The sequence below is a fragment of the Chiloscyllium plagiosum genome, chromosome 19, assembly GCF_004010195.1.
Source record: "Chiloscyllium plagiosum isolate BGI_BamShark_2017 chromosome 19, ASM401019v2, whole genome shotgun sequence".
Taxonomy (NCBI): Eukaryota; Metazoa; Chordata; class Chondrichthyes; order Orectolobiformes; family Hemiscylliidae; genus Chiloscyllium; species Chiloscyllium plagiosum.
The window spans coordinates 49558261-49576821 of NC_057728.1; the positions used below are offsets into that span (position 1 = coordinate 49558261).

The 18561-nt window shown below is 40.3% G+C and overlaps 2 protein-coding genes across 8 annotated transcripts in view; one reads left to right on the top strand and one right to left on the bottom strand.

Annotated features, from left to right (window-relative positions):
* LOC122559777 (anoctamin-4) overlaps window positions 1–10109 on the top strand; it is a 196160-nt gene extending 186051 nt beyond the window's left edge. For 3 of the 4 annotated variants that reach the window (XM_043709787.1, XM_043709785.1, XM_043709788.1), the window contains 7 exons: window positions 418–560; window positions 1551–1703; window positions 4187–4334; window positions 6777–6896; window positions 7220–7325; window positions 8190–8402; window positions 9433–10109. In XM_043709787.1, the coding sequence (XP_043565722.1) occupies window positions 418–560; window positions 1551–1703; window positions 4187–4334; window positions 6777–6896; window positions 7220–7325; window positions 8190–8381 (862 nt within the window). In that variant the 3' untranslated portion in view covers window positions 8382–8402; window positions 9433–10109. The remainder of the gene's footprint in view (window positions 1–417; window positions 561–1550; window positions 1704–4186; window positions 4335–6776; window positions 6897–7219; window positions 7326–8189; window positions 8403–9432) is intronic. The other variant, XM_043709786.1, reaches the window with a different exon arrangement.
* A 4040-nt stretch (window positions 10110–14149) lies between these two features.
* Window positions 14150–18561, bottom strand: part of LOC122559779 (sodium-coupled monocarboxylate transporter 1-like) — a 35008-nt gene continuing 30596 nt past the window's right edge. For 2 of the 4 annotated variants that reach the window (XM_043709792.1, XM_043709789.1), the window contains 2 exons: window positions 16997–17079; window positions 15647–15825 (listed from right to left, as the gene is read on the bottom strand). In XM_043709792.1, the coding sequence (XP_043565727.1) occupies window positions 15745–15825; window positions 16997–17079 (164 nt within the window). In that variant the 3' untranslated portion in view covers window positions 15647–15744. Of the gene's footprint in view, window positions 15826–16996; window positions 17080–18561 lie in introns of all 4 variants that reach the window. The other 2 variants (XR_006314554.1, XM_043709790.1) reach the window with 2 other exon arrangements.

Consider the following 18561-nt stretch of genomic DNA (forward strand, 5'->3'; position numbering starts at 1 on the left):
GTCTCTTGTTTGAAGAGTTTCAGAATTTGTCACAGTTTCAGTGGCAAATATGGGGCTAAACTCCACCACAGTGGGGATACATGTTGACAGTGCTGAGGACCTTAACTCTGGAATTCCCTCTTTCAATCTCTTGCACAGAGTCTCTCTTGGTACCAACCACATGTTTGAACACACTCGTTTGCTGTCCGTTCAATGCCCTCTGCCAATCCCTTGATCAGGATTTTAATCTATGGGTTTCCATTGTAGAAAATACACAGTGTTGTGCTAGATCTAATCAAAGGATTGGAGGAACGCACCCATGAAATATAGTACAATAGGATGGTGTCTGTTTTCTAGCTTGTGATTAAAGCTGCTTGTGAAATGTTTTTATGCCTTAATTACATCCATCAATGGGGCTGGTTTTGCCTTCATCCACAGGCTTATTCAGAACTGGTGGACAAGGAGAAAATTAAGACAAGAGCACGGCAATAATGGCAAACCAATTCTACCACAATGGGAGAAGGATTACAATCTGCAGCCAATGAATGCTTATGGCCTGTTTGATGAATATTTGGAGATGAGTAAGCCAGGTTTACAATATTATTATATCTATTGTTTTATTCACGAAACATGTTTGCAATCTCTATTAGTGACTTGCATCGTAACATTAACATTTTGATTGCCATGTTTTAAATTCAAATCAGTTAATGTGTGGCACCATATCAGAAATGGACATTTGTAGTCAGTAACAAGGAGGTGTGGACAGGATATCAGAAGGGAGTTTGATTTGAAACTATTGAAATTGCAACCCAATTACAGTCCCTATGTTACAGATACTAAAGTATGCATACATTTCATCATTTTAATACTTTTATTGATCAACGTAAGGTACAAGTATTTCCCATTCCTTACGGACCACACTTTACAGGTCTGAATTAACTTGAACACAAACTGAGTTGATTTCTCTGGGTCTGGTGGAAGTAACCACTTAGGGAATTGGAGAGATTACCCAAGGGGTTTTCTGAACTTAGTGCAAATGATAACTCTCCTTATTTGTAATGTTTAAAGCTTTGTAGCATGGAGGCTGCTGTCATGCAACTGGTACTGGGGACCTAAGATCAAGTGCACTTCTGCCTCCTTTTGATCAAGGCCCTTTTGTGTAAGGAGAGGCCAGTGTCTCTCACAGGTATTGAAGGGAGAGATAGACCTAGCTAGTATGGTCACGGAAAGAGGTGAAGGATGTATGAATGCACATTCATTTATTTTGTTTTGAGCTCACTGTCCGCTTGGTCATTCCACTTCAAGTCAGCTTGTGTGTATGTATATATGTGAGAGCTTTCCAAGGCTTTAAGTCCTGTCAGAGTGGAATAGCTAACTGTCAAGGAGCATGTGCTTATGTCAACTGAGTGGACTCATGTAACATTGTATTTCAGCATGTACTGTTACTCCACATTGTCCAGTGAGGCCATCAGGAGTTTCCCGAAAAATGTTTTGCCATGATTTCTAGCACGGTGGATGGACTGTAATACCTGGGCCACTCAGTGACTGTCGATATCTCTGTTATCTTTCAGTTCTTCAGTTTGGTTTCACAACTATATTTGTGGCAGCATTTCCATTGGCTCCTCTTCTGGCCTTATTGAACAATATTATTGAAATCCGTCTTGATGCTTACAAATTTGTCACACAGTGGAGGAGGCCGTTGGCTTCGAGAGCCAAAGATATAGGTGAGGATACAATGAATGTAACGTTAGCCTCCAAGATTAAGAAAGACTTGTAACTAGCCAATAACTTGACGTGGGCCATGCGCTTTTCACCTGCCCCTCAACACAATGACCCCATTCATTGTGTGTGTGGAAAACCTATTCCTGGCTGTGTTTTTTGACCCACAGCTGTTTAACAATCGAGCATCTAATGAAGGAGAGTCAGCACTGCTTTATGAAAGGGAAATCATACCTGACTAATTAATTTATTAGAATTTTTGAGGAAATCTCAGAGTGGATAGAGAAGAACTCCAGGAGATGTGTTGTGGTATTTAGACCTCCAGAAGGCAAACGACAAGGGACACAAGATTTAAATTATGAGATACAAGATTTAAATTATGAGATACAAGTTTTGGAGGTAATATATTGCTGTGGTTAGAGAATTGGCTAATGGGTAGGAAGCAGCACAGTGATCCATGACCTGCAGGTTCCACAGGGATCAGTGCTGGATCTATCACTGTTGACAATATATGTTAATTACTTGGAATAAAAAGAATGTACTGTGGCCAAATTTGTAGACAAAAAAATAAGCTGGTTGCAAGAGGGATATATACAGTTTAGTGAGTACATGGACAAAAAGTTGGCAAATGGAGTGTATTGTGGGAAACAGTGAGGTTTGTACATTTTGGAATGGAAAACTAAAGAGAATATTATTTAAATGGAGTTAAGCTGTATCACAGAGACTTGGGTACTTGTGCACCAAACACAAAGCTCGCACCTCGGGTGCAGCAGGTAATCAGAAAGGCTCATGTAATGTTCTTCTTATTTCAAGAGGGCTGGAGTAGAAGAGTCAAAGTTTTACTGCAACTGTACAAGGTGCTGGTGAGACCATATCTGAATCAGTGTAGTTTTAGTTCCCTTTCAAAAATTATTAGAGGTAGTGCTCGAAGAGAATGCTAATTAGGATGATCCCAGATATGGAGGGATTGGGTATGAGCACAGAGTAAACAGGCTGGGATTCTACCCTGTATTTCAGAGGAGTGTGAGATGAACCTGTTTGAAGCATCGAGGATTTTTAAGGATATTGACTGGGAAATGCAGAGAGGATGTTTCCCCTCATGGGAGACTAATGGCTGGAGGGAATAATCTGGGTATGCCCCTGATCTAGTAATGGAGACACTTTTTGTTTTCCATACCTGCCTAGGGAGAGTGACCTGTCCAGTTTTTCCCGCTCCCTGAACTCTTCCAGACAGCCAAATATGGTGGCAGGGCAGGAAATAGAACCTAAGTGACCAATAATTGGTCTTAGTCGGGGTGAGGGTAGGTCAGTCACCCTCTGTTTTGCTTTACCCTCCCCTGAACAAGGTGGTTAGAAGAAGGTGGGAGGATGATAAGGCCATCTGGAGACTTGTAATTTCCTCAATATCTGCCAACTGTAAAATTCCATCAATGGGATGGTCCAGATGACCATTGAGCCCCTCAACTGTTCTGCTGCACGATGAGATTGTGGCTGATCTATTGGAACACGAAACACAACATGGTAATTAATGTCTGGTACCTGATCATCATTTAATTTTCAACTTCCTTCTCAATAGAGAAGAAATAGTATTTACTCTGAAACGATAATCCAGAGACAGGGACTAACTATCCATGCAATGCTAGTTCAAATAAACCTTCCCCCAACCACTGTGGAAATTTTAGATTTCAAACTCCATTTTGCTTTTTAAAATAGTGTCTGTTATTTGTAAAATGTTGAACCCAGCTGACTGACAACTGTCCTTCTCTGAAGAAAACCTGCTGTCCTTAACTAATTTGGGATCTGAGACTTCAAAGGTTCAAGGGTGGTCTGTTTGAAGTCTTCAAGATGTCTACCTTGTCTTTTGCTGTTAATGAAGAAACTATTTCTACTATTTGAAGATTCTAGAGCTAGGGGGCGTAATCTGAGAATTAGGAAGCACTTTTACAAACACTTTTACAATTCTAGAGCTAGGGGGCGTAATCTGAGAATTAGGAAGCACTTTTAGAGGTTTAGAACTGTCTTCTACAAATGGTAGTGGATGATGAATCAATTAATTTGTCTCTCAGATTTAAATGTTTTAAGCAAATATATTTGGGAAATGGGCCAAAGGAGTTAGGTCACAGATCAGCCATGAATTCCATTGAATGGTGGAACAGACACAAGGGGCTGAATGGCCTATTCTTGTTACAATATTTGAATTCAAACATGTAGGCAACTGATGTGTGAATATTGAAATGAGGTTTTGCCCATGTGAGGATGTACTGGGCTGGAGAATGTCATCATTCCTCATTCCCACCAATGATATGCAGCCTCTTTTTTTTAATTATAATAACCTGTCAGATGTTAGTACACATCTCCTTGGGCAGTTGGGACTTGAACCCAGGCCCCTTGGGGAGTCAGGAGTTTTGTTTGCTCCTCTAGTTTTATTTACAAATGCTTCCCATAGTGAAATGTTCTCAATTTTGTGAATGTGGTTTTTTAAAATTAGGAATCTGGTATGGAATTTTGGAAGGCATTGGGATCCTGTCTGTTATTACCAATGCATTTGTCATCGCAGTGACCTCTGACTTCATCCCTCGCTTGGTTTATGCCTACAAGTATGGTCCCTGTGCTGGCCAAGGGAAAGCAGGACAAAAGTAAGTTTATCGCGTTTGCTAAATCAGGTTAAGGGATAGGAATTAGTCTGGGTCTATGAACAGCATGTTGTAGAATCCCAGTCCAACATTTTGATCTTTATAGATAGACAATCTTTTTTATTCCCTGCTTTAGACATTATTACAATCGATTGAGGCCGGGAGAGGTCCAATGTGGCTCTGCATTCTCTCTCACTCCACAAGCCACAACATGTTTTACTCCGGTTATCAATACGGCCAATTATAAATTTCATTGTCACATTTCAGAATACAAATTACCAACTGGATAATCTAATAAAGCACAAAGGTGCTGATTTTCTTAAGACTTGTTCAATTCAAATACATGCTCAAAACACAGTTTGAAATGTGACTGTGTATAAATTGCAAACTTGATACAAACATCCATTTAAAGTAGTTTTACAGAAAATTTGGGCCAAATACCTGTTGAATCATGAGTGGAAAAAAATTAGGATATAAAATGTTCCAGGTGCCCTGGTACATCTAGATCCGTTTCTAGACACCTACATTGTTAGTGATGAAGGGTCACTGGACTCTAAATGTTAACTCTGTTTCTCTCTCAACAGATGCTGCCAGACTTACTGAACTTCTCCAGCATTGTTTTTGTTTCATACTCCTTCATTTCCATTTGTGCAATTTCTCTATTGTTTCAAACGCTGTGTGCTTTCAGAAACTGAACATTTTAGTTTTATCATTTTTGTCCCCTTCATAAATTTGAGTCTTATCTGTTGGTTGACTCTGGATTCATACAGTATCTATTACTGTGCTATCCATTTATAATTTCCCACAGTAATACCTTTCCCTTTGGCCTTGACTCTACATTTTGGTTTAGCATACCTTACCAAATTTGATCCCTTGTCCTAGGAATCAGTTTAAACTTTGCCCTGCTTCCCCAGTAATGCACGTGGATCAGCTGTAGACATAAATACGAGTACCATTTTGCCCAGAATGTCCCACTAACTGTGGCTTGCTTCCACACCAGATCGTTAAGCCAAGCATTCATCTTTAATCTGATTTGCCCAAATCCAACTTGCACATAGATTGGGTAGTAATACAGAGATTGACCTTTTGAGATTTTCTTAATTTGGTGCCTTGCTCCTCGTTCAGGTTATGCAAAATCTCCTTTTGTCCTGCCTACACAGTTAGCACTTACAAAGATAGATACCCTTTTCACTAACTTCCTCTCTGGTTTGGAGCAGATGTCCCCAATCCTGACAGTGGGCAGGTGACATAGCTATTTGTACTCTATGCTCTTTGCTGCAAGAGAACAGGGATCCATATTGTCCAGTCCTCAACTGCTAGTACATTCTTTTTCTCACACTCCATGTGAAAGAGCCTCTCCCTTGTTGGAGAATGGCAAAGGCTGAGACTCCTACCCTCTAGATCCCCTTACCTGCACACACTCCTCTCCCTGACCACTGACCAAATGAGAAGACTCAACCCTGAAACTGCTGACTGTGTGTGTGTCCTGGTACAAAAAATCCAGGTGATTTTCCCCATCACTGCACATGTGGGATTTCTAGTGTGTCTTTTTTTTTCCAAGAAATGTCCTGTCAATTACTTTTTTCTTTTTTGAAATAAAAGTCCATACCTTCTGTCTTTCAAACTAACAGCTTGTCACAGTCCTTTAAGCACAATTGCTCAAAACAAAAATTAACAATGAAAGCATCTTTGGAACTTAAGTTCTGAAGTCATTACATTCCAACTATTAATACTTTGAATGGTAGTGATGTCATTGCATGAACATACCTTGTCAGTGGGCTTCAGATGTAATTGATAATTTGAAAGAAATCCTATTTGGAAGGAAAAGGCTCAATCCATCCCCACAACAATGGGATTGATTTCTCCCCTTTCAGCATACTGATGGAATGAGGTGCAACATTGGTTTCCCTAATATTTTGGGCATGATGCAACTCTGTCCCACTCAATCCCTCTGTATTGATGCTTGAAAAAAGATTTCCTGAGTAGCTACTGCACCCAACCACCTATTTGTGATGGGGCTGTCAGTCCAGAGATTTTCAGTTAAGTTCCCACTCCGATTAACTCAGGGATGCTGGAATGCCATCTCCAGATTAGAGTTGAACCTTTTGAGATGTATTTCTACTTGAGAGGGAGACCTTTTTACTCTTGCTGAAGCAATATTGATAAGACCCTGGTACAAGTCACGCAAAGACCAAGTGGTATCACTTGACAACTGAAGCTCAGGCATACTGGTGTTTATCTTGGTCATGCATTGGCTTGTCTTGAGTTCCTTGAGCTTATTCTCAGTCCTTTTCCCCCCACACTGGATACATTGTAAATCTGAATCTTGTCAGCAACTTGAATCATCCCCAAATGAATAGGAATGGTGGGTTTGAATCTTGAGCAGTGTAGAATCTGTGGTGAGATGAAGAATATGAATTAACCTAGTCTTTTGTTCTTTCCCAGATGCATGATTGGTTATGTTAATGCCAGCCTGTCTGTGTTCCTGGTGACAGATTTTGAGCAGCGTTCTGAACCATATTCAAATGGCAGTGACTCTTTCGGTACAGAGGTAGAGTACTGCAGGTAGGAGCCTGGGACAGTGTGAAGTGGCCCAGAAACTTTGTTTTTGCCCGTAAGACTTGTCTAAATACCCATTTCGCTTTTATCAAAGAGCAGTGTTGTGTGGTTGCAAGCTGTATAAACCTAAGTGGAAATGTTTTGAAGTTAACAAGGCAGTGCACTGTGCAAAACCTTTGTGTCCCATCGTAGTGTGTCCTGAGAGCTCAGGAAGAACTGGTATTTGAATGCATGTGTCCTAGCTGCTGAACCTAATGCTGCAGGTCCAGTTGTGCAAATAATAATTTGGTTTAGTCAACGTAAATTTCTTTCTTTCAACCGTATGATAGATATCGTGACTATAGAGAACCACCTCATTCCAAAGAACCTTATGCCTACACACTGCAGTTTTGGCACGTATTAGCGGCTCGGCTGGCTTTTATCATTGTATTTGAGGTAAGCAGCCTGTTTCTCTCAGCCATCTCTAATCACAGACAGCATTCAATTATGATAACAATCATTTCACTTATGGGCAGAAGGAAGGGGCACAATGCTAGGAGCACACAGGTCAGGTAGCAGCTATGGGGAGAGAAACTGAGTTAGCAGTTCACATTGCCATTCTTAATCTGTTGCATTTTTTCACATTCACTAACAAATAAACTCACTTTATTTCAAACTCCCAAAGCCTGGTTAAATTGGCTCTTTTTAAAATAGAAATTCATTTGGTCTGGAGAAAGCTATCCACAAGGTGGTTGTCTTTTTAGTTTAATTTTGTTGTGACCAACCGAAGTGTGAGGTTTGGCGGGGGAAGAGGTTTTTGGGGGGGAAGTCACATTTCTAACTGCCTTGAATGCTGCACTCCTTTGGGTGTAGATATACCATGATGCTGTTAGGAATGGACTTGAGCATGTTGATCCTGCAAAAGTGAAGGAATGGTGGGAGATCTAGTAAAGTCAGGCTAGTGAGTGGCTTGGAAAGGAGCTTGCAGGGGATGGCATTCCCATGTATCTACTGCCCTTGTCTGTCTTGGTGGGAGAGGTTTTGGATTTGGAAGATGTATTGGTGAGTTACCATAGTATATTTTGTCAGGGATGATGTCCATTTTGCAGATTTATTTCACACAATCTGAAATGCTTTTTGAACAGTTTACAAACTTAGTGGTTTTAAACCAAGAGTAGTGATAGTAAAACTTGGTAACTTTTGAGGAACATCTTGAGACAAACTGCTCCAGGTATTGTGAACCTGGTCAAATCTGTCAGATGACCTTTGAGACTTTGTTTTCTTCTGGTGTGATAGCTGTTGATATTTTATTCCTTACAGCATTTGGTTTTTAGCATAAAGAATCTTATTGCGTATCTGATTCCTGATTTACCAAAAGACCTCCGGGACAGAATGCGCCGTGAGAAGTACCTAATTCAGGAAATGATGTACGAGGCTGAGCTGGAGAGACTTCATAAGGAACGGAATGAGCGGAAGAGGAATGGGAAAGGCTCAAACAATGAGTGGCCGTGAATGTGGAGTTCAGCTACTGAGGTATTTATTAATACTTGTCTTCTGATCTCTTTGTTCTTAAACTGTTCAGTTCCTTCAAGACTAACTGCATCAAAGCCAAATATATGAGAAATGGTACAGCTTGATCCTCCGGAAGTGGTAAGGTGGGATCAAGATATTTGGAATCAAGTTGTGTAGATGGAGTAATTTCAACGTGGCTGGCTGTCAATTAGTTATTTTCTTTATTCATGGGATGTAGCCATCAGTTTCCAGGCAGCATTTGTTGCCCATCCGTAACTATTCTGGAAGTGGTGGTGATGAGCTTCCCTTGAACCACTGCAGTCTTTGGATTATAGGGACACCCACGGCTCTGGGAATTTGACTCAACAACACTGAAAGAACAAGATGTAGTTGTTGACTCTTAACTGCCCTCAGGGCAATTAGGGATGGGCAAAAAAAACGCTGCCCAGCCAGCAACATCCTCGTCCCATGAATGAATAAAGAAAAAGTAATTCCAAGTCAGGTTGGTATGTGGCTTGAAAGGGAACACATGTTGTGGTGTTCCCATGTATCTGCTACCCTTGTCCTTCGAGGTGGTAGAGGCTGAGTGTTTTCAAGGTGCAGTGGGTGACTATCTAGCTATTCTGGATCACATCAACCTATGGCAGGAGACTGAATGTCATTCACTTGACACGTATAAGCCAACAGTAGAAGGTGCAAGATAGTTTGAACTGACGAAACAATGGCATGTTTCCCTCTTGTCTGAAAGGGTAGTCAGTGCAGATTCAAATAATTTTTAAAAAGGTATTGGATAGCTGTTTTGAAATATGAGTAGTTAAGAGTGGGGTAGTGGGACTAATCACAGTAATGTACTAAAGAGGCACAGTGGACAAAATGGCATCTCTGTGCCCCAAGGTTCTAATGAAATACTGTTTCGAACAATCAACTTTGTGAATTGGTTGAATTATCCATCCCTTTTAATATCTTGCTCATTTGTCTTTTTGCTTGTAAAAATAAAATCAATGCCTGTTTTTAAAACATTTTTTAAAAAGAATGTTCCCTCCCCTTGCAGGTTGAGCCTGCCTTCTCTGTTTGCCCATCTTGCAGTCACTCCCTGCAACTTCTGAAGGTACCATTCTATGGACTGGATAAAATGCAGCTTCGATGCATGTCAGGAGAGAAATGAAAGAGATCAGTACCCAGCCACGAGAGGGTGTACTGCAAGACCTTTTTTTGTTTTTGCAACACAAAATATCCTTTAAATATTTATAATGCTGCCAGCATGTTGAACATGTTATTCATTATATGATACAATCCTGTACACCTCCAGTTTTTAAATTTAAAAAAAGTTAACAATTTTACACTGGTTTGTTAAGTTTGTCAATTCTGCATCTGTCCTCATTTAAGCAAATTCCAGAGTTTTACACACACTCGCATTCAATCTGTAAATAAGAAATTCTGAAAACTATTTTGCATAACTTCTGTAACCTACTTGCTATCTTGAGATCTAGTTTGATCCATATCTCCATTGAGCCAGCAGCTGAAGAAACCAATCCTGTTTACAGACTTATTTTCTTCCTTTTAAGCTTGCTGCTTCCCTGACATGGATGTATGATGCAAACTATTTGTAAATAGCCAAAAAACAGAATGTTGAATTTTCATGAGTTCTCAGATTATGAACAGAGCCACATTGATTGCTTGTATATTGTGATGCAGAGATTTAAAATAAATATGCACTTGGAGTTTGAAGATGGCTGAGAAATTAATTTTTTGGGAAAATAAGTTTTCAACAAATAAAGTTGGTAGCAACCCATTTTTCTTTTGTAATTGATCAGACCCTTGTATTCCATTACATTATTTTGATATATAAGTAAACTGCTGTTATATCAATACCACATCTTTAACATGGTAAGTACATGGGATGAAACCAGAATAGAGAGTGCGCTGGAGGTCTGAAGTGCAACCATCACGTGTTGGAGAAACTCCGAGCTTGCAGCATCTGTGGAGAGAGAAACTAGGTTTGGGTTCAGAATTGTAAGCAAAGTTTCAAAGAAGAGTCAGTGGGACTTGAAACATCAAGTGGAACCTTTCCAGTGACTGAACAATGTGGCTATTCGTGGGGAAGTTGATCAGTGACCAATAGCTCATGACACACTGGACAATAACTGCCCCATTCACATATTAGCATCAGACAGATACCACACTCTCAATGTTCTCATGTTACATCCAAGATTCATACAGTTCTGTATTTCAATACTGCACAGCAGAGCACACCAGCACCTTTCATTGCAATGTTGCTGCAGGACACATTGGGTGCAGAGACAAACATGGATTTGGCCAAAGTTAGGGTTAGAGGGTCTTCTCATTTTGCATTCTCAGCAATTACTGATCTTGCAACCATTTGGATGTTCATAGTGTCACAACCTTGCCCTAAATTTTTGCACTTCGCTCTTCAGTTAGAGCTTAAAGGATTTCAGCATTTTTGTATTGACTTGCATTTTAGTGTAGAGATGCAGCCAGGCAGCTTTGTTACAGTTGTCAGCAATCATCAGTCAGAGGTGGACATGTTCCTCTATGGCATCATGCCACATCCTTCTCTCAGGAGCAAGTGAGGACTGCAGCTGCAGGAATTAAGGGTTTATGCCCGAAATGTCGATTCTCCTGCTCCTCAGATGCTGTCTGACCTGCTGTGCTTTTCCAGCACTACGCTTGGCACATGCGAGAGATTGATGTCATGTGCCAGCAATTTGTGTGCAGCAATCCATTGGCCATGCCTCAAAGTCCAAGGGGTGTAGATCTCCGTCAAGGGGTCCCAGCACATTTACAGGCATAAGGGACTTGAACCTTATCGGAATCCGTGCTCTACCCTCTGAGAGGATGAGGACTCAAATGTTGGTCATCCCAGTGCACATTGTGGCTTTTACTGCCATTTTGTGTGCCTTTTTCTCCTGGATTGAGTAAGGGAGGGGTTGAGTGAGATGAATGTGGTTGGTATAGCTGTAAGTGAGAGTAGGAGGAAATATGGTAAGGTGTCCCGAGGTAGTGACTAGGCAATGCAGAGGGCACACAAGGTTAGTTAGTGTGGGGGGAATTGGGTGGCTTACAGGAGTGAGAGGAAAATGTTGCATTTGGTAATGTGTATGCGACAGTGATGGATAATGAGCCTTACAATATGGATACAATGGAAGAGTGTGAAACAATGAAGTACCCCAGAGTGAATGGTGGCTCTTGGCCTTGTGGAATGCTAAAGGTCATTGATTGTGATATATTTTGGCACATTCCTTTTGAACTGTGGAAACCGCACTGACATGAGAAGCAACCTTGGACCAGGGCGAATCCTCTAATGGCCTGGTCTCCACTGACAGCCCTGAGATAAGACGACAATCTCCCATTATGCGGTCCCTGAGGGCAAAGCAGGGACCCAATTTTCTTCTGTCTGACCCAGCTTGGGGAAATTTCTCCATCGATGTAGGGCAGTTTCAGACTGACAGCACTTGACTGAGTGCTCAGCTGGGCTTCAATAATAGCACAGGTGCCTGGAGATTATAGCAATGGCAAGTGCTTGTGGCGAGAGGGAGGATATGACCAGTAGGGCACCCTAGAAACATGGTGCATCTGCACTGAGGTGAGTTCAAGGCAGAAGTAATTCATACCAGGTTTCATTACAGACACGACAGTTATTTTCCAGTTAATAATAAACTCAGTCAGGTGAACCTCCTAAATAAGTTCCCTGATTGGGGCTGTTAATCTGGTCTGATCAAGGAGCCCTAGCTGACAGATATAAACTGTAGTGTGAGATTCTGTTCACTGAGTTAGCTCTGAGGGAGCTCCACATGTAAATAAAGGGTGACTGGTGATGGGATACCAGCCTCCGCAGAGTTAATTCAGTGGTGACGAGAGGAAAGCACTCCCCTGAAGAAATTCACTTGCAACAGTCATCTTTTGAGTCAGGGTAAGCGTTGCTTGCATCATGCTGTTATTTAGGAAGCTTAACTTATTTGACCTTGCTATCATCAGGCTGATTGAAGGGCTTTTGCCCGAAATGTCGATTTTCCTGCTCCTCGGATGCTGCCTGACCTGTGCTTTTCCAGCACCACTCTGATCTAAACTCAGGACTGCAGATGCTGGAAACCACACTTTTGCCTATTGATTTAGAGTATCAACTCCAAGCCACCTCTAAAATCTGAGATGCTGTTGTTTTACTTGGCAATTTGAGAACCAGCAGATCCGTGTCAGGATTTTTGACTAAGTTAAGACGATTGGCAGAGGTAATGGACTTTAAGGGTTAAATCAATGAGATGTTGAGGCACCAGTTTGTATGTGGGATTAATGATGTAACTATGCAAATGCACCCTCCAGCTGAAGCCCAACTGAACATCGAGCAGGAACTACAACTAGTTTTATCATTGAGAAAACATGGCAAAGGTATGGGTTGCAGTGTATTCTGATGGAAGTGGGCACCCTCGCCAGTCTGAGCATGGGGAACATCATTCGAGTGTAGGCAATTTCATAGCATCACTCAGGACATATTCTGAAATGAGAGACTCGAGGTTGGCCCATAGCAAAACCCTAAAATGAGCCTTGGCCAAACGGTTATTTTTTCTTCTGGATCTGAGCCTGCAAGCCATTGTAGCTGCTGTCAGTTTGCAGACTCAACTAAGAGTCCCACTAGAACTAAATTGAGTAACAGAACTCTGGCTGGTATTCAGGATAGTGCACACCCTGGAAAATCTATCTACATCTGGTTTGGAACAGCTAAATTGCTTAGCAACATCCAAAACACAAAAAAATCAACATCCGGTTAAATAGTCACCCAGTTCTAATGGATGTCTATACCAGTGTGGCTGTTTTAGTAACCGCAGAACCAATCTTTAGCAAAATTCACTCCAGTCCTGAAGTTTGTGCAATACCTTAGCTTGACTGAGAACCTATACCATGGAACCTTTATAGATTAAAGGTAAAACTTCAGTTCCAGTCTCTTCCAAGAAGCAGCTTGCTCAGTTACCACTGAAGAGGAGAATGAATTTATTCTGAGATGCTCCAGACTCAAACTGTATGTTACATAACCAAGGCAGGATGAGAAATCTGACCTGCTGCTAAAACCCCCAAGGAGGAGCTACAAGAAAAAGAACTGGCCTGTGTCCTTCAACTCCAAGGGGAAGAGATGTGATTGTACTGAGGTCAGCCAGATGGACCTCCAGAATTTGAGTTCCCTGATTGGACTAGATTAACAGCCCCAATCAGGGAGCCCTGGTAAACAGAAAACCTGAAAGTTGGGCATCCGAACAATGAGAGTTGACTCTAATGGAAAGTCCTTGACTCGGTGACAGGATACTGGCCTCAGTGGAGTTATTTCAGTAAAGTCACTTGAACAGATGACTGAGAAACGAAAGGATTATTAAACTACTATTATGTGACTTAAACTATATACCTTCAAAACCTTAAATACACACATTCATTTGCAAAAAAATATAAAAGACACACTGACAAATATTACGGGTGGAAAAATATTGAAGAACAAAATTCTGAAGATCAAAAGTCTAGATAATAAAGTTGGGCTAAAGTGTGTTTGTGTTCTTTTTAATTTTACCAGTGATGCTAAAGATTGTCCATAAAGTGACAGACACTTGTAAAATGTCAATAGTTGAGGTGGACCAAGGTGTTTGTATTAAAATTAGAATTTGTGTTAGAATCTGAGACTTTCAATTTTCTGGTGCTGGGGCTTTGCACTTATTGGTGCTCTTTGAGTCCCAGAGATGCTTAGACAAACTGCAGCCAGACCATTCAAGTCAGATAGTCTTTCTTTATTGCAAAGACTCCTGCTGTCACTCAGCCTCAAAGTATCATCTTGCTTTCAAAAGGTTGAAATTGTATTACACAGTTAAAATGTGCACACTCTATTTCCCTAAGCTGCAAAATTCACCTGGTATTTCAGCTATATACTGTTGCAGTATTTAACCTCCATTACAGTCCATGGTTCACAAAGGAAATGTGGATGTCTGCACTCGAGAAGTATAATGCCGGAAGAGAACTAATGCATCACCTCTTTCTAACGGTATAAAATATGTCCAGGAATCCATGAACCAGTCAGTCAGTTTAACCGCGATTATAAGAAAAATGATGAGATGCCTACTAAATGAGAGAGTACAAAAATATCTAGAAACCAACAATATAATAGTGAATAAGCAGTAAACATTTCAAAAGGGAAAATCATACTTGATCAACTTTGTTGAAGCTTAAAAGTTTACAAAAAGAGTAGACCAGGATAATTAGATGTAAACATCTAGATTTTTAAAAGGCTTTTGATAAGGCCCCTTGTAATGGACGAATCAATAAGTTTAAAACTAAGTTGGTATAGAACTTGAGTATTGTTGGGGAAAAAAAGACATTTTGTTTGTTTTAACCTTGTATTCATCAAGACACTTCATTAGAAATACCAAGGGGGAAACAATTTTTTTGCTATTCTAAGGATACCAATTAAGATAATCACAAGTATGCTATGCTGCAAGCCTGTGTACTGGAACCTGCTACTCTCAATGCAGATTCTCTGCAGACAATGTACACACCTGTTTCAACTTAAAACCGATAACAGCCATCCTCTGCTTCATTTCTCATGACAATACCTTAACCAATCAGAGTTGATCTGCCTTGGTTAACTGCCACACTTGTTTAAATGTAAATGTCAGTCAGTGTGTAACTGATATATTGTCCACATCTATGCTTCCATCAGAATTCTCTTGCCAACCAATCAGCATTCTATTATGCAGTATGTAATAAAAAAATGTTTTTCCTTTAGTTTGGCACTTCTTGCACATCATCCTGATGGGTGCAAGATAAAACAAAAGCAAAATTGTTTTTCTTCAAAGTTTAAAGTTAAAGAAGCTAGAAGCAAGGGACAAGGAACTGGATAGCTCACTGGCTTCAAGAGAAAGAAAACAATTTAATTTGCTGAGTAGAAAACCCACTTTTGCTCTCCATAGATTAATAGAACTTTGTGATGGGTCAATTTGGAGAAGTTTTGTCTCAAAATGAGTTGAAGTAATTATTAAGGAGAAGGTTTTGAGGGTGACAGAATCAGAAAATTGTTTCTTTTTAGGAAGACAGATTGGGGTCAACACTATCAGTTGAAGTAGAGTTTTTGCAGTGGGAGCATACACCGTGAATTGAGGCAAGGACAGCTTATGCCTGATTAGAGAGGAAAAATCACAAGTGTCATGAATGTGAACCAGTGAGTTCTAAAAGTCTGGATTTTCAGTGTTTCTATCGTGTAAAAGCAGAATGAGAGGGATGGCCATAATAAAGTAATCGTACATAGACTCTGGATCTGATGAACAAATTAGTTTTTCCTTGCCCTCTAGGTTTTTCTGTTCTCTCCGCAATCTGGTTACATGTGACTGAAGGCAAGGTTGTCGTTTCCAGTAACTCTGTTTTGGCAGGGTATTGACTCCATAACCTCAATTCCGTCCTAAAAAACATTGAGAACCAAATGATTAAACCCAATGTCCATAAATCTGCTCATCACGGTTATGAACTAGAAAATTGAAGACCAACCAAATAGAATCCAATAAAGAACATTATTTTTGTTTTTGATTTGTCTGCATTGCTGGCAATTTATTGAGCATTCCTAATTACCGTGAAGAGGATGATAATGAGCTACTGCCTTGAACCATTACAGTCCATGCGGTATAGGTAGAATGTCAGGTTAGAGTTTCAGAATTTTGACAGTGAATGAACAATGAATATAGTTCCAAGTAGGGATGGTGTGTGACTTAGAGGAACATGAAGGTGTTGGTACCTACACATGCCTCTACCACCCTTATCATTGTAAGTGGTAGAAGTCACTGTGTCTAAGAAACATGTGACGCTTGGCAACAAGTGTCCAAAGTTATGGATCAGGATGGCTTGTGTCAAATCACAAGAAATGTAGGTAAGTGTTTGATTCAACATCCTTGGTCTCTTGATCTTGATCAATCTCAGTAACCCTGCGCAGACAGTGTCCGATTCTGTAAATTGTTCTAATTGACCTGGTACCTGCATGAATTCAATATTTCAGCTCGATTGCTATCAATTGGCAGGTTGGTAAGGCACAAAAAGTGATAGAGTACAAAAATTAGTTTGCTGCAATGGTTTTCATTCTTCATCGCATTGAAAATCCTGACTTCAGTCCTAACCACCATTTATCAGGGAAACACTAATGTAATTGCAAAAACTGTAACAAAAATAACTTGTTTTGAGTTGTCTTATTCCCACTCTCCTTTCTTCATGCTGTTTTTTTAATGTAAACAAAAGTCAACATACATATTCCTTGTATTGGTTTGATCTACAAGTTGTGAAAACAAAAAATGCTGGCGATCACAGCAGGTCAGGCAGTATCCATGGAGGGAAAGCAAGCTAGTGTTGAATCTAGATGACTCTTCTGATAAATGAGATGCTGCCTGATCTACTGTGATTCAGCACAGATTTCAACATCAGTAATTTGCTCCTACCTGCTCAGTTGTGATTTGCAGTTTCAAGAATGGAAACTTTGAGCCAATGCAATGCAAGACTGACCGAGAAATATGCAGGAGTAGGTATGTTGCACAGGACATCATGTGAAATGCATATTCAAGGAAACTTCATGAATGAGTGTTACTTACACCCCTGGAAGACGTGGGACAGTCGCAAAACAGATCTGTCCAGTTCAGCAGTAAGTCAGTGTCAATTTGAGATTTTCTCCCTCCTGTCAAAATATATTTTTTTAAGATTAGATTACTTACAGTGTGGAAACAGGCCCTTCGGCCCAACAAGTCCACACCAACCCTCCGAAGAGCAACCCACCCAGACCCATTCCCCCCTTCACCTAACACTATGGGCAATTTAGCATGGCCAATTCATCTAACCTGCACATCTTTGGACTGTGGGATGAAACCGGAGCACCCAGAGGAAACCCACGCAGACACGGGGAGGAAGTGCAAACTCCACACAGACAGTTGCACAAGGCAGGAATTGAATCCAGGTCTCTGGTACTGTGAGGCAGTAGTGCTAACCACTGTGCCACCCTGCTGCCATATTTATGAATGTTATGAAATGATCACAGAAAAAACCTGCTTCAGAAACTAAAGGCAGCCATACTTCATTAAGCACAGCCACTAAGTTTTTGTGTAATGTATGCCATGTGGGACTGTGTGTACTAATATTTGTCTCAGAATTGCACTTGAATCTGAACTGATTGTTGAACAATTGTTATTTATATAGCACCATTTATCTAATGGAACATCCCAAAGATAAAGTGTACTTTATCTGTCAAAATTTAACTTAGAGCCAAATGGGACTTTGAGTTTTGAGAGGAGTCTCTTAAGTTTATTTTAATTCTGAATTGATATAGGTTAGTATTGCTGGGAAAATCCAACACATTTGTCAGTTTTATCCTGAACTAACTTAAGATGGAATCTAACATTGATGTGTTTCTAATACCAAAAAATTGGGACCCCTACCCATCAGCTACTGTGATTTTTGATAGCAATATGCAATGCTGTACTTGTGAACTTATGGACAGAACATTTCAAAATGGAGCTTAATAGGACAGGTCAAATGAAGAAACTCCATCTGGACACCAAGAATAGATCAGACCATAGCAGTATTCACTTGCTTAGACAACTGGGATTCTTTGTCTAAACACCCATGTTAGATCAACTTAGCAATTTCCTCTTGAGACTTACAAATGTCAAAGATTTATACTTCTGAATATAAACTCGTGTGCTCTGAGCATAATATGAAAAGGCTGTTGTTTGATGTGCTGTCTTCTAGATAACCAGCTAAACTAAAACCACACCTGTCTCTTCAACTGAATGTTAGTAATACAGTAATAGTCTGAGGAGAGTCCCTTTAAAACATTAATTAGTTGCAAAGTGCATAAAAACCTTTATCAAAGTTGTTCATCGAAAATCTCTATAGATAGAAATTCTCACAGCTGTCTAGTTGCAGTTGCAAGGTCTGAGGGACATGAGTGCTGTGGTGAAGCAAAGCTTGTTCTCCTTAGAATGGCAAAGGATAAGAGGTGGTGGCGAAGAATAAGAGGTGATGTTCAAAATCATGAATGAATTATTTTGATAGAACACATGAGAGAGAATTGTTTCAAGTGGTGGAAAGATCTGAAACTGAGGGATGTGGACTTGAAGTGTTTGACAAAAGAACCAGAGGTAATATTATGTGAAACTTTAGA